The sequence below is a fragment of the Notolabrus celidotus genome, chromosome 11 (genome assembly GCF_009762535.1).
Source record: "Notolabrus celidotus isolate fNotCel1 chromosome 11, fNotCel1.pri, whole genome shotgun sequence".
NCBI classification, from domain to species: Eukaryota; Metazoa; Chordata; class Actinopteri; order Labriformes; family Labridae; genus Notolabrus; species Notolabrus celidotus.
Window position 1 is genome coordinate 20336262 of NC_048282.1, and position 23426 is coordinate 20359687.

Consider the following 23426-nt stretch of genomic DNA (forward strand, 5'->3'; position numbering starts at 1 on the left):
ACTTTACTGCCTTGATGTTGCTGTAACGTACAGCCGAGGAGCTCTCTGCCTGATCACATATTGATCAGGCATTGACTTGCTGTGCTAACACTGGACTTGGTCTGCAAGTCTCGGCTGTATAAATGACGGGAAATGTGTTCAGTCAAACTGGAGAATGCAAACGCATAAATCCACTGATCAACCATGTGGAATCAATTGATTAATGCTATTAGGACACGGCACATGGCCTTTACAGGAACAGCTCCTCCCCCACTCATACAGAACATATGCACACTGTACACTGTACAGATAACCCCCCCCCTCTCCCTTTTTCCCACACACATGCTCGAACAGTACAGTGTGCCCTTCATGCTCTACACAACAATCAGTAAAAAAGCTCACCTCCAAATACTCACATCAGCATCAAGGCCCGCTCTTCACCTTCTTTCTGCTCCCAACAAGGACAGACGTGTGTCAAACTCTCGCTCATCAAACCAAAGCCACACGCACAAAAAACACACTCACATGATCTGTTGCTTTGTCTCATGAAACGGGAAGTGACTCGTAACAAACTGGGGGATTATGGGTAGGAGTGTGTAAGCGTGAGTGAACAGTGTGTGTCTATGTGCGCTATGGGGTTGGGGGGGTTAATGTTATAGCTAATCTTCTGACGTCCCCAAAGGCACATGTCCCCTCCCTGAGGGGCAGACCCTGACAGACGCTGTTGTGACAAAGAGACACTTGTGTCACTGTCCCCCTGAGGGCAATCGGAGGGGGGGGGTAGGGGCTCCTCCAACATGTTGGCTGTCTGCACCACGAGGCCTCAGATGTGTAGCCTCCCTCAGATGTGTGCTTTTACTGAGCAGAGGACAATCAAGTAATTGAAAAGGGCAAAAAAGCAGAGGAAGTACTGATTAAATAAAACATAGTGGTTCATGTTATCTAGAAGAAGTGAGCAGTTCCCTGAGGAAGTTTGAATCAAACTACCACACTGCTCAATCCAAAGTGCACTTGCATTTGAGTTTGTCCCTGTGCGGTGTATCTGCCATGTGGTGACACTATTACCTCTAGATGGTGTCAGAGTGCCTCATTCAGATTCAACAGGATATCCAGTGAGACAGTTTAACTGTAAGATTAAACAGACTTCATATTCAAAGGTCGCATAGCATTGAGTGGAACCAGGTTAGCTAATGTTGATTCCTAGTTTCTACACTTGGAAAAAATTTAACAACAGAGCAGAATAAAACACTACACATCATGTAGGCTATAAGGTCTATATTTAAAGGTGCAGTGTGTAGATTTTAGGGTTGATTTTAAGATTCTTTTATTGACTTTTAAAGCACTACATGGACTTGCCCCTCTATACATCTCTGAGCTTTTATCCCCCTACAAACCTGGTCGCAGTCTGAGATCCTCTGGCAGTGCTCTGTTAGCTGTTCCAAGGACCTGACTGAAAACCAAAGGGGACAGGGCCTTTTCAGTCAGAGCTCCTACTCTCTGGAACAGCCTGCCAGAGGAGATCAGACCTGCAGAGTCAGTCCTGCGTTTTATGTCATTACTGAAGATACAATTTTACAGGAAAGCTTTTACTGTGTGATTTTTATTTTTTATCGCTTCATTTTGCTTTGCATTTATTTTTGTTTTTATTGCCCACTGTAAAGCACTTTGTTACTTGTATTGAAAAGTGCTATATAAATAAAGTATTATTATTATTAGTAGTAGTAGTATTTAACAGCATTTAAAGAGAAGGAAATATGATATTCATAAGTATGTTTATGCGTGCATAATCACCTGAATATACAAATAATTAATCTTTTCTCAAACTAGAATGAGGCTTTTGTATCTGTACAGCAGCTACTAGAGTGTGCACTCTTGAACTGCTGTATCTCTGTTTACAAAGGTGCGATATAAGCGAGTCGTTGACATTGACACTGACTTTGAAGTGAATAGTGTGGACTGGCAGGTATTTTTCTGTGTGTCTTCCTTTGTTCTTTGTCTATTGTTAGTTATAACCATGTTTTTTGAGTAATAGTCTGATGGATGTATGAATGAACTGGGATTTCAGCCTCAGGTGGTACTGTGGTCCAGGACAGATTCCCCTCAGGGACAATAAACTAAACGTAAACTAAAAACGTATTTATTCAGTCTGGCTTTAACGTAGGGTTTAACAATTTTATTACTTACCTTTTACAGTAATATTGATTTAAATGTTGCTTTATTATTTATGTAATTTGAACTGTTATCTTATTCTATTTTTATTTATTTATTTATTTATTTTATTTATCTACTCAGTTTTATTGATTTTTTTAACCTTAGTTTTATTTTCAACTCTTATCCTTACCCTTTTTAAATCTATTTATTTTAACTATTTATATTCTTAATTTTGATGCTTTAACTTGCTTTTAATTGCACATATTTAATTTTTTGTGCATTAGTCTATTTTATTTTTACTATTTGTATTATAATAATAATAATAATAATAATAATAATAATAATAATAATAATAATAATAATAATAACAATAACAATAATAATAATAATAATAATAATATTATTATTGTTATTTATTTATTTATTTTTCCCCTAATATGTCTTGTCATTGTTTATTTCTGCTTCTTTCTTGTTTTTCAATCGCTGTAAAGCACTTTGGGTTGCATTTGTTTTGTATGAAAGGTGCTATATAAATAAAGCTTGATTGATTGATCGACTAAAGTTCAGCAAAACGGACAAAGTAATAACATACAAGTTTTTTTATTTAGTGAGTGGCCATGCAAAATGCACTGGTTGAAAGGCAAAGAAAAAAAAAAGAGAGTGGTTGTTGTTTTTTGGGGTGAGCAAGGGACCTTACAATCTAGAATCTGATTGCTTGATATCACTAGATATACCCATTTCTACCTTTAAACATATGATGATCTGAGAGCAAAAACTTTGGTTGTCCTAACCTGCATCATCTTTACAAAATCCAACATTGCTGTATATGCATGATAAAATAAGTTAGTGTACGTTTCTCTTTTTTTCACTTCCAGCTCAGGTTTCTTTTTTATTATCATAGTTCCTCCTATCAATAATGTAACAACTAAACAAAGTGATTAAAAACAAAGATATCCTTGACTGCTGAGGAGAAAAAGGAAGATACAGAGGTCATTTACAATAAAGCAACATTAAATATTTGACTTCCTGAACCTTAGCTTCTACAATCTAATGGTTGTCAAACTAGACATTTTCTCAATTTCTGCTGTTTTGAAAGAAAACATGTTGATAAACAGCAGAGACACCCTTGTGCCCTTTCAAAATGACACAGAAAACCACTCGCTTACATTCCCTTTTCACAAAGTGAATCTCCTGTTCACCCGCTCAGCATTTCTCCTAGTCAACGGACAAAACTGAAGAGCAAAAAAAAAAAAAAGAAAAAAAAAAAAAGGGGGATACAGAAAAGCAAGATTCTCTTGTTTTCAGCCATGCTATTGATTTTGTTCTAATGATGGTGCTGTGTGTGGAGCCAGTCAATCTGTTGGTCAACACTGATCCACTCAGAAATACTCCTCCTGGACAGATTTTGGAGTAGAGCCATACAGAGTGTAGTGTAGCTCAATGTTTAACGTTTAAAGTAAACTGCTCTGCTGGTATTTATAATCTCCTGTCACCCTCTCTCACTCAGCCAGGTAAGTTACCTGTTGACTCACAATGCAAGTCGCAACCTAGTATGATTATTTCAACCATTTGAACCATTCTACTTTTGACCTTTAAGCTTTGTGTAACCAAATGAAGTTGAATTTCAAAAATCTTAAAACTTGAGAAACTTCAAGAGAAGAAGATGCCTCAGGCTGAGCTAGTCCTCTCTGCTTTTAGAATACCTGTCCTGACAAGTTAAACCAGCTCACAGTGGGAGTTTAACTTCACGCCCATCCCCAATAACACAGCAAACAGGAGCCACTGAGGAGAAGCTGTCACAGAGCCACACAGGTAAGAACAGCTGCAACCTACCCGTGACCAGAGCCTGTTGTTTTGGACATGTTATTCTCCAGGTCTTGAAGGAATCTCTCTGACTGACTGTTTTTTCTTTAAGGTGAACTTGATGCTGTCTTTTATTATTTAGTCAGTTTATCAAAAATACTGCAGAACAGAAAGTGTAGTAGTTCCTAAATGTTGCAGGTGTCTGCATGTGTCACGAGCAGTAGCTATGTTGCACTTTACATACGCTAATTTTATCAAGAAATGTACTTAGACATCAAATGTTGATTTTGAAATTGTAAAGAGTGAAATCTCCATCTGAGATTAAATATATGTTGCCTTATATCCTCTCTCTCAGATTTTTGTTACAGACTGTCCTCTATGATCAGCTCAATGCCTAAAGGAATGAAAGAAACTGAAGACATTTCCACAAGTTCATCAGGCAGTACATGCATATTTAATCCAATGTTCTTCTGTTACATAAGTCCTTTATGTTTCTTGAAGCTTGTTATTTAAAATTGTCCTGTTTTTGGTTCTTTTCACAGAGTGGAAAACAGTTTCAACTCCAAAAGAAGCTCGTTGGCTGTTTTCAAAATGCCTCCTTCATAGCAACAGAGATTCCAACACTCTGTTTCTGAGTATTGACATCAGACGCGACAGGGAGGAGCAGGACCGAGCTCTGGTCGCATTCTACAAGAAAGAAAATGTTTGGTGGACGGCACCTCTTCACTGCACACTTCGCGGTCAGCTCGTGGTTCATTAAGTAGAGTAAATTTTAAATGTTGCTCTGCCAAGACGAATACTGAAGTGGTGTGTGTCCTCCAACAGGTGATGTTGCGACAGGAAGCGGGGTCGACCGCCATGTGATGTCCACAGTGATTTTCAGGCTTATGAGTGGATTCTATTTAAACTCAGGTTGGTCGCCATGTTAAGAATTACACACATCAAATGTGTTAATCAGGAAAGTACAATGTACTACAAAAACTCAAAATCTTACCAAAGTGATGTTGTCTCATTTTAAGTCAAAATGTCTTATCCCACTTGATTTAAGATAAATTTACTTAACAAGTAACATTTGAGAAAGATAGAGGGACTTGTTTTAAGACATCTTAAATATCTTGTTAAGTCAAACAACCTTGAAATTATCTTGTTTTGAGTTGTAATTTAGAAGAAACAAGGTTTATTTAACATTTCATACATTTTTACAGATCTTATTTGTAGATGGATAATCTTGATTTAAGACAAACCCTTTACTTGATTTAAGTAAATGCATTTTATTGGAGAATCTATCAGAAAACAGCTCCATTGATGAAAGAAAGAAAGAAAGAAAGAAAGAAAGAAAGAAAGAAAGAAAGAAAGAAAGAAAGGTTGTTTTTTTAAGGGTGGGTTACAGTTTTCAGGCACTGTTTCTTCTAAATCAGATAAAAAACATACTTCCTCAAACTACATGCACACAATGAAACACCTACTTTTGAGCATAGCTGAGTTATCCTAAAAACAACATGACTGAATATAAGTATATCTAGCTCACTCTGAGAAGACATCATATCTCAAAATGCTCAAATTAAACTTTGCAATCTAATTTCAAGTACAAGATGGTCTTAAACCTTGAGAAGTGCTGAAATGAAGAAGTTGACATGAAATGTATTAGTGCAAAAATCTTTTTTTGAGTGGAAAAATACTAATTGTTATCATTCCTGGCTTATTCTGAGACACTGAGCTTTAAAATACTGGTAAAATATTGCTTAAAATAAGTTGTCCCTGCTAATTTTAAGATTACAGTTTTCTAAATTTTACATCTTCTTTTAAGAAATCTTACCAAGCAGATTTTCACTTGTTCTATTGGAAGATTTTTTTGCTTATTTCAAGATAAATGTACATTAAAGTACTTTTTTTTTTCTTGTTTTTGGAGGGGCAATCATTCTTCTTCATTCACTGATTTATGTACTCAAATGTTTTGTCTCTACTGTTTTTGCAGGAAATATTGCCGTTTCCAAAATCTTCGAAGGTGAACCTGATCACCTCATCCCCTCAGTTTCAGATGAACTACTGGACAATAATATGTTTGCTGTCGCAGGCCGGATGATTGGTCATTCCTTCTTGCACTGTGGTCCAAGTTTCCCGGGACTTAGCCCCGCCATTATCCACATTCTTTTTGGAGGCTCTTTAGGAACTGCTCCTTTGACAATACAAGACTGCCCTGACCTCGACATCCGGGACGCTATAATAAAGGTGAACATCTCAAGACCTTAAGTTTCCTTTAACAGAATCCTTATCTCAACTGCAACCAAGGTCATTCATTCTGCATGAGTAAAAAAAAACTGTCATTACGTTTTATTCCAGCTTAAAGGAGATGAAGATTTAGAGGAACTTGACCCCATCCATCAGCTCTTCCCGCCATTGGACCTGCCAGCACCAAATGCCACAAACAGGAAATGGCTGTCTGAAAAGATCCTCTTGCATGCTGTAATGTCAAAAGTTTTATATTTTCTCTACTTTGATGGACAACAGTGTTTGTTATTTTGCCAACATTTATTGCAATCAAAGTCCCACTGCACTCTTCTAAAGAGTCCAATCATTCAGCTTTCTGTCATCTTAAGACAGAAGCCTGATTGGCTGCTAGTTTTCAAACAAACCAGGATCATCAATCAGCTGTGTTGTTTTCCAGCAGCAGTTATTTTGGTATTGTAAAATATGTGTTGTGTTCAATTTTGTGAGGTCAGAGATTGTGCTCATAACATAACTGTGCTAACAGACCTCAGAACATGAATCTTATTTACTTTCATTTTAACCCTCCTGTTATGTTCGTTTCTCTGGGACAGCAATAATGTGTAATGTGATTGTGTTCTTTAATTCTCACAGATAATGGTTCAATGAGGATAACAAACTCGTTTTTTATCAAATTCATGTTAAAACTTTTTTTAAAGTACATTGGAAAGCCCTAAATATAAATACAATAGTTTTACATGAAATAGATTCTTGTTAATTTTTTTTTTTTTTTTTTAAATGTTGTTGTTATTTTTAAGAAGTGAAGTTTATAAATGAACACATCTCCTTCTGCCACATGCTTCCCAGGTTTTTATGCTGCATTTAGCTGGTTTGGAAAGGCAAATATTACCCAAAATAGACTTTAAAAGGGTCAATATGACCCGCAACATAACAGGAGGGTTAAAGCAATAAATGGAAGACTTCTGATGGATGCATACTGAGTTCATAATGCTGTGTCTCCTGTATTGCAGGTTATCGAGCGAACAAGGCGTCAAATCAATCAGTTCCGACAAGGCTTGGAAGAGACGGGGCTCTGGCCACTTCTCATTCACAGAAAAGACGTAATCCCAATCCTGTTTCCCAGAGATTCAGAGGCTGAAGTCACTCCTCAGGTACGGCAGCGAAGGCAAAACGTTAAGAAATCCATTACTGCAAAAACAAACTGGTGGATTTTGCATGAAAGGTCTATTTGAAAAGATGTGTGTGAAAGTTAAGGTTTAAAGTAAAAAAGAAAAGGTCGTAAGCAATAATCTTTAAGTTAAGATTCACTCCATTGGTGCCGTTAAATGAACCAGTATTTCATCCAAATAGCGTCACAGTAAAATTTCTGAATGTGATTCCAGATCGTCTTGGATTGCATCCTATGGCCATCGTCTATAACAGTCTTCTTCGAGAGCTACAAAGACAAAGACGAAGATGAGTCTGAAGTCATGGATGTACAGCGGATATCTGGCTACCTGAAAACATTTATTGAAAATGGTACGCATGAGTAGAATAATGTGATGTTTTAAGCTCTTTACACTTCTCTGTGTTGTCTGATCAGCTGCTGTTTTCCTACAGCGTCTCCTGCTGAGCTAAAGAGCCTCATAAAGTTCTGGATAGGATGGGAGGTACCCGCCACAAAGATGAAAGTGGAAATAGTGGAGGCCACATTTCCGACTGCTGCGACGTGTTTTGAGAAGCTGAGGCTGCCGAGGCATTACACGGCATACAAAGCATTTCATCTAGATCTGTGTGCATGTATATCTACCAGCTACAGCGGCTTTGGACGTGCCTAAGGATGAATAGTTTGTAACTGAAAGGCATGTCAGTTGTCTCTAACTTGTTCAGTCTATATGTTGGTAGAATGAATAGATTTTTTGTGAGACTGTATGTAAAAATAAATTTATATTTGCTAAAAGATATTTTCCCAGAATACTTTGTTACAACATCGTAAGGGCTGTCAGCTCGCGTTAATCACACCACACTATAGAAAGTCTCTTAAGCGTCTTTCTGCTTCCTGCTGCCGCTGTGATGGAAAATAATAACACCACTGTGCTTTTGAATGGTACATTTCACAGTAAGAATCTCAAGATCTCAAGTAACATGCACTTTAAGTCAAATCAAGTTAAAGTATCACCAAAATACTAATCATGCTGAAGCTTATCGTGCAGGTGCAGCTAATCAGACAGATGTTTGCAGACAACTGCATCACAAAAGCCAACAGAGCACTAAGGAGTGAGCAGATCGCCACACACCTGTGGATGAAAGTTCACCAAGGAAGTCAACTACAGCATATTTGCTAAATATATAGCCTCTGAGTGCAGGCTCGTCACTGTCCGAGATTTGAGTCTAAGGGACGTCTTCAGGTTGGCATGTTGTGACCAGTAGTTTGCCTTGCCCCAGTAAGTAGCAATAGTTTCAAACATAAAGAACCTGTATGAAACAGAGAAAGCAACCAAAATGGAACTCCTGAAAGGTGCAAACACTGTTGCATTAACAAGGGATCACTAAGAACAGCTTTACATTTTCAATATAATTTTGAACTGGAAAATAATGGAAAATAAACATGTAATAAATATGGGATTAATCATGATTGACCATTTAAATTTAGCAATTAGTCAGGATATTTAAAAAAAAGAATCATTTGACAATCCTATACATCAGGTGTTACATTTGTTATAGCAGCTTTTCAGTTTTATTTATTTATTTGTGTTGTTTTTTGTTAGGGACAAATGAGACCACCATCCTGCAGGTATCATAATTCTTTTTTGCAACACCTGTCCCTTGAAGGGATTTTGGAGGCATAAAATATTAAAACAGTAAGTTAAAATTAAAAAATAAATTATGATAAGTACAGCTAGATACAATAAAACACACATTTGGCAATGACAAAACATGCAAAACATCAGACGTGTGCAGGTTTGTTGCTGACTCTCTTAAACTTGGTGAAGTTTGTAATGAGTTTTAAGTGATCAGGTAGAGTTCCAGGATTTTGCTCATTTACAGAGAGAGCTTTACTTTTCAATGTTGAAGTGGTAAATGCTTTCTTGACGGTGCACTATGTAGCCACAAGGAGTGTGATATTGTGCATATAAAAGATTAAAGCATGTTTTTTTTAAATACTTCAATATAACTTTAGTAGTCTTAAATTCATCAGCTGATGGCAAAACTTTGAATGCTGTATTACTCACTTAGACAGTGTTCAAAGTATCTCAAAAGTATGAACATTTTAAAATTATTGCAAAAAAACCCATTTGTTTTCCTGCTGCTTATATTTCCTGCAATGCAACTAACCTTTGAGATTCAAGGTTTTATTTATTTTTTGTGTTTCTTATGCTAATAATAGCCTTACAATGCTATCCCCAGTAAGAGACAAAGCTATAGACGTTTCTTAAACTCAATTATTTCTAAATTTCAGATATGGAACACTCATTGAGACCTGTGCACAGAGGGGATGTGTAAAGTTTGTGGAGCTCCCCTTTAATGATCTTAACTCAAAAGTGGGGCTCAACCCTCCAGAGAATAATCCACAGCTTTTGATCTTAGCCTTCTGTAGTAGTTGACATTAAATAGTACAGTCATGGCCTGTTTTTTTTCTAGACTGTGAAAAGCTTTGATTTTCCCTATTTTCTATTCGCCGAAACCTTGCATCAAGACAAGCAGCTAAAAAAAAAAATGTTTATACTGGTATTCAGTACCCACAACGACCACATGATGGTGGCAGAGGTCGATAATTTAGGCACCAGAATATCATAGTCCACTCCCCATTCTCTGCTGACATCAGCAAGCTCAATTTATATGAATGCTTCACCACACATTGAGCGTATCTGAGTGACCTTTACCAGCAGGTCCCTGATGGTAAATCAACGCTGTAGTGATGAACTACAAAGGCCGATATTACTTTGAGATTGTGCCCTATTTAAAGCTGGGGTTGGCAGTCTCGGAAAACTAGCATGAATTTGAATGTAGCATGTTCTCATGACTCCGTCTAACCCCTCCCCTCCTCCCTCAGAGCTCCTCCAAAACGACCAGTATAACAAAAAGTGTATCTAAATCTGATTACCAACCCCAGCTTTAATGTGTACAAACTGCTGATATATTCACACACTGGTTATCTGATATAAAAGTTATCCTAAAGAATGGATTTACTGACTCTTAAATAAACAAAAGACTCAAAGAGGAGGGAAAGGGGCACTGGTGGCCTAGTGGTCTAAGCACCCCATGTGCAGAGGCTACAGTCCTCGTAGCAGGGGTCGCCGGTTCGATTCCCGGCCAGTCGACCATTTCCTGCATGTCTTCCCCCGCTCTCTACTCCCCACATTTCCTGTCTCTCTTCATCTGTCCTATAAAATAAAAGGCTAAAAGGCAAAAAGGCCAAAAATGTAACTTTGAAAGAAAAAAAAGAGGAGGGAAAGAAAAGCGATTATCAAACAGAAAAAATCTGAAAGCTTCAAAATGCTGCATTAAACTTGATGTAGTCGAGGTTTTGAATATGACATAGTGCACATATCACCCCAATTATAGAATAAATGGTGACAACTAAGGACTGGAAAGGTGCTTTGAGACATACATTTGAAATCCACCAGAAAATGAATCCCCTAAAAACTGCAGAATCGCCCAATTTAGTCGAGCTGACTGCTCCTTTATTACGCTGTAAAGCAGTAAAAGTGTGAAGATTATCTCTTTTTAATGGCTTCATATAATGAGGAATGCATAACAAAAGGGTGGAAAATGAATAGATTACTGCAGATATGAGGGAATCTACATTATCATCCAACCATTTAATACCTGCAACAAATTATCAGATGATGCCTGCAGCAATGCGAAGCAAAAGAAGAGGAATGTGTGGAAAGGGAAATGCATGTGCATAACTATGACTGGGAATATTCTACTTAGATTTTGCTGTGCTTATAAAGTGTGTTATTATTGATGATTTTTTTGACAGCAGCAGCAGGTGACACCCTGGTTCTTGTTCATAGTTCCATGTACACTGTTCTATCTTTAATTAAGCTGCAACATAGTTCTTTTTAAGTGAATAAGTGAGCCTTTTCTGGCAGAATTTATCCCGAGCAAATTGTCAGGTCTGTCCATAAGATGATCCATGGTCTATGACCTTACCTTCTTTGGACTCTTATTGCAGGATGGCTGATGTTGTGTTTTTTCTGGACTCAAAACAAACAAAACTGGAAGGACTTTTGTTTTTACTTTTACTAATGTTGCTATAGTGTTGTATCTACCTGTCCATTCCAAATAAAGATACAGTTTAGAAAATAATCATACAATGTTACAATGTCATTTAGCAGACGCTTTTATCCAAAGCGACGTACAGTACATAGGAGAACAAGAACAACACAAGCAAAGATCTAGACAAGAGGAAACAAGATCAGTAATAATAAATAAAGCGTGTTATGTCTTTCGCTACTGGTTCTAAGAATCACAAGGCTCTTCAATCCAAGTTCCTTCCCCACTCACCTCTCTAACTCTCTCTCTCTCTCTCCCTCTCTCTCTCTCTCTCACTCACTCACTTATCCAGGCAGTTAGTCAGAAACTCCCCTGTGCCCTGACACGCGATACATTTGCAGACTGAAGCAGCAACAACAGAAGCTCCTCCTTTCTATCACAACTGCAGAAGTGAAAGAGTGGAGAGGAACACACCGACAACTCTTCTTTTTTCTAACACTGGACTACCCTTGATAACGTCTCAGACTTGTGTTAGTAAGAGCACATTTCTAGCCCTCCACCCAACGTTGGACTGCTGGTTTCCTGAATACACCCAACCCTGAAAAGTCACACTACCCTTGATCAGGGCGTCAGACTTCAAACCGCCCATCATCACTGGAACACTGCACCTACAAACTGCAGGTAAGCATTCTTAACCTCTCTGCCTTCTGCTTGCCCTCTAACTGTACCGAATCTTTTACTCTCTCTCTCAGCTCATGCATGTCCGGAAAACACCCTCTGTCACTTCTTCCTTTCCATGAAGCTGTGGTGCAGGTCATGCCTAAGGAGGCTGCTTTGTTAGAGGACGATTTATATTTGTTTACGTACGCAAAATAAGTCTCAAAAATAAGTAGGTGACTGTTTTCAACCTCAGTTTGATGAACAAACTTCCTGATTAAGTTGGCAGCTCTTACTTCTCATACCTGAACAACCGTAAGTGTCCTCGCATGTCTAAACTTGCAAAGCCATCGTTATCAACATGCACGAGAATTCCTCTTCCTGGATAATGCGCAAGTTAGTTTATAGTACAACAGAATCAAGGCTTTAATGACATCGTTCTGTTAATGGAGGATGTCAGTCAGTCAGTCTCATTACGACCGGTCAGTCTTGTTACATCACTTCTCATCCTTTCTGCACAAACCAAAATAGTATTGAAGTGCTTTTTAAAATATCTTATATTCCTTACCTTTTTTTCCTCATCTCCTGTTTTTACATACTTCATATTGGAACTGTCATCACATTGTGAAATTTTGAAGCTCCCACCATCTTCTGTGCTCCTCTCTCATTGTCCTGCCTCCAACATTCCTTTAAAAAACACAAAAGAGTTACAAAGTCATTTCAGATTCTTGATTTGCCACTTTAAGTCAAGTTTTCCAAGATGGGCTGCTGGAAAGCTACAAATTGGATTTTTCTAATGATGGCTGGTAAAAAAATATTCCAGACTCTTTCCATTTCCAGGGAATTAGATCATGCAGACTGCAAATAAACCTTTTAACAGAAAAATGCCAGTCTGTGTCAGTGTGGCTGTTAGTGAATACTTTCCACTAAAACATTTATACATGGGCTTTCACTTTCCTGTGTTTCACATCCTAAATTTCCTTCTCCAGCACAGTTTCACTGACCCTCACTGACCCTCACTGAATTCACACTTGTGTGGCAACTCAAGGCTACTTTGTGACTTTACTTTAAAGCTTAATTTTAAATGTTAAACACATAACGCACAGTACTGATCTTCTGTTGAAGGTGGAGCACAAGTAAAAACAACATCATCCTTAAGATGATCACAGAGTTATTCACTGTTTATTTTGTCCCACATCAAGACAGTTACATGTTCAAAGATAACATAATTGCCCAACACTATCATGCTCTTTCTCAGGGGTTCCCAAACTTTTCAGCCCGCGACCCCCAAAATATTGGTGCCAAAGTCTCATGACCCCCACTGTCACTCAAAGTGATTTAAGGAAGCTTTATTTAGCTGGTCTGCAGAAAATTTACCTACCTATATGAGCATGTGTCTGTGTTTCCTGTGCTGTTATGAATTAACCTACTGCTACTGATGCTTTTGATAATTAACTGTTCACTAACCCTAAACTTAGGAGTCATCTGGCAAAAAGAAAGGCAGAAAACTCATTACATTTTCTATATTCAAGGTTTTATTTCAAGTTTAGCTACTATTTTGTGGATATTTTTTACTATAATGGGTAAAATGTACTATTTTTTAGATAATTAAAAAAAATAAACATTCTGGAAGACATCTCAGGACCCCCCATTTGTGTTTCGCGCCCCCACAAGGGGTCCCGACCCTCAATTTGGGAACCCCTGCTCTATCTGACACAGCTAGAGCTGCAGCCGGTTAGACAACATATCCCTTGCCCAGTAAAACAAACTCTCATTAAAAGGAAGACGTGATGAAGAGTGAAGCAGACAGGCAGGGAGTAGACGTGTGAGTCAGGGGCAGGAAGGTGGGAGGGTTTTACGCGGTCAGGAATGTGGATGTTGATCCTCAAGAATGGAATACTAGGAGAGTCAAGCTGGGAGACAAACTGGAGGGAAACAGGCAGGAGGGGCCAGGGTCTTAAGCATCCCATAGTTTTAAAGACTCATCTGATTCATCATGTCTTTAAATGTTGTCCACATTGGCTGAATGTATTTTCCAAGAGAGAGTGTTTTTCAGCTCTAACTCAAGAAAATACTTTTCTTTCTTTTCTTTGCTCTTCTGGCGTACTGCTCCTTTTGCTAAAACCACAGGAAACTGGCAGGAGTGGAAACAGTCTCTGGGCCGGGCTTGAAGAGACCATAATTACAGGCAACCAAGTTTGGGTTTCTTGCAAGTCTGGTAAATGTACATGCAAGACATTTGGCTGGAGGGATTTATTAGATCGCAAATCCATGTCTCTATTCCAATACAGACAAGTTGCATTGTTGTGAATATTTTAAAAACTATGTTGACAGTCGTTTTCAAATTTGTTAGGAAGTCAGATAGTGAATATATTTCTTCAACTGTGTGGTTAAAATTAACTGGCCTGCCTGCATACCCGACTCAGAACTTGTGGTCAATAATAAAGAAGATAATTTAGAGTAATGGCAAGAAATACAGCTCAGAGAGGATCTTTGGAAAGCCATACAAGGTACAGCACAGAGTCAGCAGAGAAGTCATCAGAAACCTCACTAAATCTGTTAACCAAACACCTCTGATCCTCATTGATAGAAAAGGAGGTTATATTGGACATTTGAGAAACACTCAATGTTATATGCTCTTATCACCAACTTGCATAATAATTTGGCACGCTCATTTCTGCAGACTCTGCAATTATTTAAAAACACAGCCAACGTACTTTGGAAAGCATCATTTTAACCACACATTTGAAGAAATACATTCACTATCTGACTCCTTGACAAATTTGAAATTGACTGTTGACATTTTTTAAATATTCACAAAAATGCAACTTGCATAGTAATTAGGAACAAGGTGTAGTTCAACATCCACACCAATCAGGTCAGACAAATCATTATAAACTTTATGCCTTCAATAATATGCCTATGAATCCCTTCTACCAAGGTTTCTGTCCTTTCATTTCACTGTGAGCTACTCCCCCCAAAAACCTGCATATAAACTGTGTCTGGGTTTTTGTTAAGGTGCTGTAACAGGGAAAGTTTTTAATAACTACTCTAGTTAAAAGTCTTAATCACTTTGTGTCTGTGTTCATCCTGCATGATTCCCTAAAGGATGCCGTTAGGAGGAGGAAACAAGTGTGGCTGCTGTCAGAAGGCCGTTTACTTCGCAGAAGAGGTCCACTGTGATGGGCGGAGCTTCCACAGGTCCTGCTTCCTCTGCAGTGAGTCAACTCTTTGCTGCTTCCTGTCATTGTCACTGTTGAAACCGCTGGATTTGTCACTTGTTATCAGAATGGCACAAACTAATGTGACCACTAATGTGTGAACTGATGTCATCTTTTTACAAACATAACCAAAATGCTTATTCGCTGCAAACCTTCCATAAAAGCTAAGATTTTGTAAAGTGAGTAAGTAAGTAAGTACATTTTATTTAGTACAGCACCTTTCATAGAATAAAATCACAAAGTGCTCCACAGGAAAAAAATTCAATTTAAAATGAAATCATAAAACAGTAAAAGAAGCAGACAATAGCATAATTAAAACATTAGTTTGTACAAGGTGAGTCAAAGGCCTGTTTAAATAAATGTGTCTTTAAGAGTTTTTTCAAAGTGACAACAGAAACAGCTGAGCAAATATTTACAGGAAGAGCGTTCCACAATGTTGGTGCCACCACTTCAAAAGCACGGTCACCTTTTGTCCTTAGACCAGCTCGAGGGACAACCAGCAAGCCTTAGATTTTATCAGCACTTTACTTTGCCGCCAGAAAGTCGGTTCGTTTTTGCAGATTTGAAAAGCTGTTTAATAAACATATGCTGAAAGGCATTTAAACAAAGTTAAGTGTTGGAGTTCGTATTATTCAAAATTTTGAAGCCAATATTTTCCCTTTTACTGCAAATGAATATTGGCTCCAAATATCGGTTATCGGCCTCCTTGACTACTAATAATCAGTATCGGTATCGGCCCTGAAAAAAACACATCGGTCTATCTCTACTTTTTTCATATTTCTTCACTTTTTATCTGTTGCTCTTTTTTTTTTTCAGAAGAATAGTTCCCTTGCCTCACATGTTACATCATACCTTAAGTATTTGAGAACTATTTGATAAGATGAAACTAAAGCAGCAAACAAAATAATCTGCATATACCAACTGTAATAATGTAAGCAACAACAAGACATAAATAAAAAACACATGTTACAAAGTATTTCTAGGCCTTAACTTGAAAAATATGTCGGTTCATGGGATCAGAGTTATTTGTGTTCCTGTGTTGTAATGAAACATTCCTGTGATGGATTTCAGATGAGAACATTTTTCTTTAATAGAACCGTTCCATAAATGGAGAGTCAAGAGCCTATCCAAACACATGAACATGTGTGCAAATAAGCAAAACAATAATATGCTTCCATGTGTGTGTGTGTGTGTGTGTGAATGTGCTTGTTCAGTGGTTTGCAGGAAGGGCTTGGACAGCACAAATGTTGCGGTTCATAATGATGAGGTGTACTGCAAGGCGTGCTACGGCAAGAAGTATGGACCAAAGGGTTACGGTTATGGCCAGGGAGCAGGGACCCTCAGTATGGACAAGGGAGAGTCTCTGGGTATTAAGCATGAAGAGTGAGTAACACATAAACACAGTTGTTTAAATCTGAATTAAGGCCCCCATATCAACGTTTTGGCCTCCTCTCCATCAGTGCTGCCCCACATCGTCCCACCAACAACCCAAACACATCTAAGATGTCTCAGAGGTTTGGGGGTGCAGATAAGTGCCATCGCTGCGGCAAGTCCGTCTACGCTGCTGAGAAAGTGATTGGAGCTGGAAGTGTAAGACAGAGTACACACACATACTGTACGAACGTATGGTCACTGAAAAAACACACTTTTTTTTAAATAGAGGATCATGTTTTTTCTTACAGTCATGGCATAAGGTCGGATGTTTCACATGTGCACAATGTGGGAAGAGCCTTGAGTCGACCACACTCGCTGACAAGGATGGAGAGATCTTTTGCAAAGGTAAAATGTCATCACGCATTAGAAGAATCATTTCAAATGAAGTCGTGGTATATTTCCATATAGTTTCATAGAAACACTTTATCTGGGACTGCACAAGAATTGTCCTTCACATATTTAACCTATTCACGTTTTTGAGGGTTTATGTTTGGATGTAGTACACTAAATTACACAGCAACCTAGGTCTGCAGCCAAACAATAAGTTCTAATGAAGTTAAGCTCAGCAAAAGCAAATTTAACACTTTTGATTAGGGATGCACTGAAATAAAAATTCTTGGCCAAAACCGAAACCGAAAAACCGAGGTAAACAAGGCCGAAAACCGAAACACCAAAATAAATTATTATGGCAATTATTAGTAGGGAGACCGGGGGCAGTTGTAACATTTCACTCCTTGTATTTGAGATTAAGCCATGCATTTTCTGTTTGTGTTTCACAGGCATTTTCTAGGCCATGTATTAGCAGTCACTTGAAGCTAGTTTGTATACCAGTTTGAACACATTGGGTTAAAAGAGCTCAAAGTTATAGACAGAAATGTCAAAAATTTTACATCTGTCCCTGGTCTCTCCTACCATCGCATTTATGGCTATGACTGTGTACTAACCTCACTAAAATCAAGGATCTCATTGAACATATCAGACAACGAGGGTGCATGCCCCTCATCTGGTTCAGAGAGACAAGTCCTTTTTCTGCACTCTGTTCTCCTTCCTGCGCAGTGCGCTTCTCCGTCTCCAAGCAGGTTGTCTGCATCCATCGCGGCCTGGATCACTTCTCGTGTGCGCTGCTTTATTCCTACATTCGAGTAATGATCTTTAGAACGTGGATCAAGTACAGTTGCGATGAAGTGCAGAGGATCCAAATAGATCTCAGTGAAACGTGTGCTGACAGACTCTAAGAGTGTACTTTTCATTGTTTTCACTCCGTGGTCCGTCTCAACCTCTTTGCTTAAAAGACGCTTTAGTGCTGCAGTTAAAGGAGTAACGGATCAGACATGTTGGCCCTTATCAAGACAAACGCATACTGACCGCGTTTTTTGCTTGCGTCATCACAATGTTCTGTTTTGGCTGTGCTGTTTCGGTGATTCAAGTCTTTCGGACGAAAACCGAAAATGCACTTCTGGGATATTTTCGGTGGCCGAATTTTCGGTGCATTCCTACTTTTGATGGCATGACTTTTCAATTGAACAGGTTTTTTTTTTTGATAACTTTGGCTCTAAATGGAAGTTTGCATACATGTTTAAAACCATTCTCGGATTTGTCCAGTAAGATATCCATAATGATAAGCATCCTATATACATGTAGATACCATACCTTTGTCTTGTGTTAGACCGGCTTTCATTGGTGGTCTTGTGGGGCGGAACCAAGTAGAATGACTCCTCATGTTTATCCCTTCAAGCTGCATTTTCCTGTAACATATATGATATAGGACATGGTATAACATATCATTCACTGGGAGAACAAAAACAGTGTGACTTCTAAAGGCTTGGAATGATTGCTCAAGGGAAATAGTTTTATAGAGTTGTAGTAAACATAAGAAGACAGCAGAGGGCACCCTCACACAGATGAATACTCAAATACACAACACACATGGTCAGGGATAAAAGTGTTTTGGAGGCTTGTTTTGATTGGTTAAACACCTTCCTTTAAAGGTTTTGTATAAACTGAACTGAGAGCAAGCAGAACATTTTGGCTCGCTGAAGTCCACCACAGACATTTAGACATCTCAAAGCAGAGAAAAGCACAGGTGGGGTGGTCTATTAATTAAGGAGCCTCAGCTTCAGGGCTTTAATATTGTGAATGCTCACTCCCATAGACACCATGCTCTACATGAAGCCCTCCTTAGTGTCATTATTTACCTGTGATGGTGACATTATCTAAATTTGCCAAAGAAGAGTCCATTTTTAATTTGTGCCCACACCACTGGATTTGTACACAACTCTGTATCAAGCTAACCTATCACTTACATATTTCCTGGAGGATGTGGTCACAGGGAAGTAAAAACAAATGGATTACAACATACTAGGAAGTCAGGGGTCAAAGAATGGGGAAATAGTGGATCTAAAAATGTGTAAACACCATAGAAGGTGTTGTCTTTCACAGGAGTTGAGGTCTGTGGTGGCTAAAATGTTAACAAATGGCTGCTGGCAGGGTGAAATGTGTGCCTCTCCAGTTAGATAAATACACTTGAATTTACTTGTTAAGGCATGTCAAACACAAATAACCACAGCTGCATGTACTAGCATTAATGATGTACTCTATTTAGATGATCCAGCCCCAGGGTTTAGCCTTATACCTGCACCAATTCTGTTGAATGTCAGAATGTTTGCTAAGGTTATTTTTTGACTCTTTTCTTTAACAAGGACATAATATGCTGTTTAGTGCACACAAAGACATTAGTAATAGTTTTTGACTGTCTTCAGAGTGTAAGTTGTCTAAGAAATGAAGCTCAATGTTAGCTAGCTGACGTTGAGTTACTTTAATCAATCTGAATGTCGAGGTCTGAAGTATAGCTAATTATTTTAGCTCGCCTTGACCCAGTTGTCCTAAACGGGGACAGACTAGGTTTGAACGACAGGTTGTTGGTATCATCATTTTGAGGTTTATGACATTACCTTTCTTTCCAACAGCCTGTTACGGAAAAAACTTTGGTCCCAAAGGATTTGGATACGGACAAGGAGCAGGGGCACTGTCGCACACTCAGTGAAGAAGAGCACAGGATAGTGTTTGAAAGGTGTTGCTGTACTTCTGTCTTCTTCCTGCAGATGGCAGACTGTTGACCTTTAACCTGCGCCTGACGAACCATGCCTGATAAAAAAACATCGATGCAAATCCCACATTGAAAATGGCAATACCACGTTTTTCTGAAATAGAGCGAGGAAAAATTATTTTCTCAATTATAATCTGCTTCACTGAATACTATCTTTTTCTTGCTGTTATGAGGGTTTCCCAGCTAGCAGGAAATGTTCTCACCACATTGGCTAACATTCCCTGTAAGCAGGGGCGTGTCCAGAACTTTTGGACCGGGGTGGCCCAACTGAGGCTCACATAGGCAGGGGTGGCCAGTGCATTTACAAATATATAACATTTACCCTTTCTGTCTTCACAACCTACTTTCATTAAAGTATTAAGCAGTTGTTAAATTACTTACAAAGTACTTACAAAATATGTTTTTTCAAAGTCACATTTGAGGTCACTAATAAAGAAATCTACTGTCAGCCTTTTAACTCATCCCAAATTATAGATTTTAATACAAACCCCACCTCTGACAGGACAAACAGCCAATCATAGTTTAGGATTTTTGGGTGGACCCTGGGCTGGCCAATTGGATTTTAAGGAGTGCCAGTGACACCCTTGTAGTGATGGGAAGTTCGGCTCTTTTCAGAGAGCCGGCTCTTTTAACTCGGCTCCCAAAGAAGAGCCGGCTCTTTCGACTCCCGAACAACTCTTAATCTAGGATCTTTTGTCGCCGTATATTTTACCTTAACTTTCAAAAACTAATGGTTTGTGTTGAAAACCCTTTTAGGTACAGTGTTTTTTATGAGAAGACTTATAATGCCCAATTTTGTGCATTTAATCTGTTACAGAACCTTTCTTAACCTAACCCTAGGGTTAGGGATAGGGTTAGTGTAAGGGTTGTGATTAGGGTTAGGGTTAGGATTAGGGTTAGGGTTAGGATTAGGGTTAGGGTTAGGATTAGGGTTAGGGTTAGGGTTAGGGTTAGGATTAGGGTTAGGATTAGGGTTAGGGTTAGGGTTAGGATTAGGGTTAGGGTTAGGATTAGGGTTAGGGTTAGGGTAAGGGTTAGGGTTAGGGTTAGGGTTAGGGTTAGGGTAAGGGTTGTGATTAGGGTTAGGGTTAGGATTAGGGTTAGGGTTAGGATTAGGGTTAGGGTTAGGATTAGGGGTAGGGTTAGCGTTGTGATTAGGGTTAGGATTAGGGTTAGGGTTAGGGTTTTGGTTAGGGTTAGGGTTTTGGTTAGGGTTAGGATTAGGGTTAGGGTTAGGGTTAGGGTTAGGGTAAGGGTTGTGATTAGGGTTAGGGTTAGGATTAGGGTTAGGATTAGGGTTAGGGTTAGGATTAGGGTTAGGGTTAGGATAAGGATTAGGGTTAGGGTTAGGGTTAGGATTAGGGTTAGGATTAGGGTTAGGGTTAGGATTAGGGTAAGGATTAGGGTTGTGATTAGGGTTAGGGTTAAGATTAGGGTTAAGGTTAGCATTGTGATTAGGGTTAGGGTTTTGGTTAGGGTTAGGGTTAGGGTTTTGATTAGGGTTGGGGTTAGGGTTAGGGTTAGGGTTAGGATTAGGGTTAGGGTTAGGGTTAGGGTTAGGATTAGGGTTAGGGTTAGGGTTAGGATCAGAACTAAACTTAAGCAAACAGAACCAGAGCCAAACTCAAGCAAAAAGAACCAGAACAAAACTCAAGCGAACCAAACCAGAACCCTATCCAGAACCAAACCAGAACCAAACCAGAACCAAACTAGAACCGTACCATAACCGAACGGTACCATAATCGAACCGAACCAGAACCGAACCAGAACCGAACTGTACCAAAACCGAACCAGAACCGAACTGTACCAGAACCGAACCAGAACCGAACCAGAACCGAACCAGAACAGAACCGAACCAGAACAGAACAGCACCGAACCAGGACAGAACCGAACCAGAACAGAACCGAACTAGAACAGAACCAGAACCGAACCGAACCGAACCGAACTTAAGCAAACAGAACCAGAACTAAACTCAAGCAAACAGAACCAGAACCAAACTCGAGCAAGCAGAACCATAACCAAATTCGAGCCAACAGAACCAGAACCAAACTAATGCAAACAGAACCAGAACCAAACTGGAGCAAGCATTATTAATGTCCTCAGGTTGGCATTGAGAAAAATCAGATGCCTCGGCTGATCCGATTTCTCCTCTCAGTGAGTATTTGCCCGGTCTTCAAGAAGACTCTCTCTGAAGGAACAGATTTAGCCAGGATAAACAGCCTTCCCTCAATCACCTGCATCCTATATCCTCACATGTGATTGGCCGCATGGCCGCCATGCTGACCAATCAAAACAAAGTTCTGCTGTGAGCAGAGCTGGGGCTGAGCACTGTGAGAGCTAAGCAGCGAAAGGAAAAAACTGGGAGCCGGCTCTCTCTCTCGATGCGAGCCGGCTTTTCTGATTCACTATAAAGCATCGGCTCTCAGAGCCGCAGCTTTTGATCATGACACATCACAACACCCTTGGCCATCCCTCTGGACACACCACTGCACAGAAGTTTTGATAATGTTTGAAGACAAGGTTTTGAGTGTATTATTCATAGAAAATCTCAAGGATGTTTATCAATTTAAATAGTGTTCCTTTATTGTTAACTATTATTGAAAGAACATTTTGTCTTTAACATTCAGATGATGTTTTGATACCATTCTTTGAATACTGAATGTTTTTACAGTACATTATCTGAGAAAAAATGTTGGACATAGAGAAAACTTCCCGTTGAGAATGTTTCAAGAACATTAGGGCACTGTTGTCACTTAACATTTTATAGTTTACCAAAAATTGTATTAATGTTTTTAGAGAATGTTAAAAACATTCCTGCTGAAAACATTACAGTAACATTCTCTAAAAACATTTAAAGGATGTTTTTAGAACAGATCATTGCTAGCTGGGTTTGTATTGTTTGTATTTTGGATTATTATAATCTGCTATAATCTGTGCATACTGTATAATACAAATAAAACTTAAAAATTATTTAATTTTGTTTTTCTTATTAATTCAAACACTACATAATAACACAAGTGAAGCTGTGTTTGTGTGTCTGTATATGTATATGTAATGAATAGCAAAGTAGTTATGAAGGTGACGTTGACTGTTTAAGTTTCAAGAAATGACATAAGCTCATATCATTCCTCTCATAACATTGCTCTGACACATCACACTGCCGGAGTTCAGTTTCTTGTAAAGTTAGGGGAATTACAGCTTAACTCCACCCACTAAGTCCACCTGTTAAATTAGCTACCTTTATAAGTAGACTTCTTTCAAGCATTCCCTTTTAGGATGAAAACATGTCAGTGAAGTGAAGGGGCAGGGCCAGCAGGGACTTGTTTGTTATGAAAATCTACTTTCTTCTCATTTCACCTTAAATCATTATTTTGTCTTTACTTTGGCTTCAATCTTGACTTTATGCTTTACATGCTGTACAACCATTCTTGGAAAAGAGAAATATCTATTTAAGTTCCTAAAGTAATGCTTAAACACATTTTGTATCCACACTTTGCCTCGACCACATATTCCAGCTCAGGAAGCTTGCCATAATCACTTTTTAGAACTTGTCAGGGCAGCTAAATGTGATCCAACACCTTTTCAATTAGTTTATTTATCCTAGCTTTATTTATTCAGACAGGTGTGTATCATATTGTTTCCTTACA

At 38.7% G+C, this 23426-nt stretch overlaps 3 protein-coding genes across 4 annotated transcripts in view; 2 read left to right on the plus strand and 1 right to left on the minus strand.

Annotated features, from left to right (window-relative positions):
• Window positions 1-19989, minus strand: part of LOC117821356 (neuron navigator 1-like) — a 126935-nt gene extending 106946 nt beyond the window's left edge. Inside the window, exons 1-3 of the mRNA XM_034695561.1 lie at window positions 19625-19989; window positions 18324-18418; window positions 12587-12705 (exon numbers count right to left, since the gene is read on the minus strand). The gene's annotated coding sequence lies outside the window, so the exon portion shown is untranslated. The remainder of the gene's footprint in view (window positions 1-12586; window positions 12706-18323; window positions 18419-19624) is intronic.
• Window positions 3297-8098, plus strand: LOC117821358. Of its 2 annotated transcripts, none has more exons than XM_034695567.1 (10): window positions 3297-3641; window positions 3829-3942; window positions 4289-4375; window positions 4476-4673; window positions 4759-4845; window positions 5909-6162; window positions 6274-6396; window positions 7170-7310; window positions 7542-7677; window positions 7759-8098. In XM_034695567.1, the coding sequence occupies exons 3-10, from the start codon at window positions 4312-4314 to the stop codon at window positions 7974-7976; spliced, it is 1221 nt and encodes a 406-aa protein (XP_034551458.1). In that variant the 5' UTR covers window positions 3297-3641; window positions 3829-3942; window positions 4289-4311; the 3' UTR covers window positions 7977-8098. The 2 variants fall into 2 exon arrangements, with proteins under 2 accessions (XP_034551458.1, XP_034551457.1); XM_034695566.1 differs by having other exon boundaries at window positions 3333-3641; window positions 4289-4372.
• Window positions 11736-20698, plus strand: csrp1a (cysteine and glycine-rich protein 1a). Its single transcript, XM_034695568.1, has 6 exons — window positions 11736-12042; window positions 15127-15236; window positions 16454-16622; window positions 16700-16829; window positions 16922-17018; window positions 19640-20698. The coding sequence occupies exons 2-6, from the start codon at window positions 15128-15130 to the stop codon at window positions 19714-19716; spliced, it is 582 nt and encodes a 193-aa protein (XP_034551459.1). The 5' UTR covers window positions 11736-12042; window position 15127; the 3' UTR covers window positions 19717-20698.
• The last annotated feature ends 2728 nt before the right edge of the window (window positions 20699-23426 follow it).

Coding starts and splice junctions, on each gene's coding strand:
- csrp1a (XM_034695568.1), top strand. CDS start 15,128: ATGCCGTTAGGAGGAGGAAACAAGTGTGGCTGCTGTCAGAAGGCCGTT. Junction 16,623..16,699: donor CTGGGTATTAAGCATGAAGA/GTGAGTAACACA, acceptor CCTCTCCATCAG/TGCTGCCCCACATCGTCCCA. Junction 16,830..16,921: donor AAGTGATTGGAGCTGGAAGT/GTAAGACAGAGT, acceptor TTTTTCTTACAG/TCATGGCATAAGGTCGGATG.
- LOC117821358 (XM_034695567.1), top strand. CDS start 4,312: ATGATCAGCTCAATGCCTAAAGGAATGAAAGAAACTGAAGACATTTCC. Junction 6,397..7,169: donor AAAAGATCCTCTTGCATGCT/GTAATGTCAAAA, acceptor CCTGTATTGCAG/GTTATCGAGCGAACAAGGCG. Junction 7,678..7,758: donor GAAAACATTTATTGAAAATG/GTACGCATGAGT, acceptor GTTTTCCTACAG/CGTCTCCTGCTGAGCTAAAG.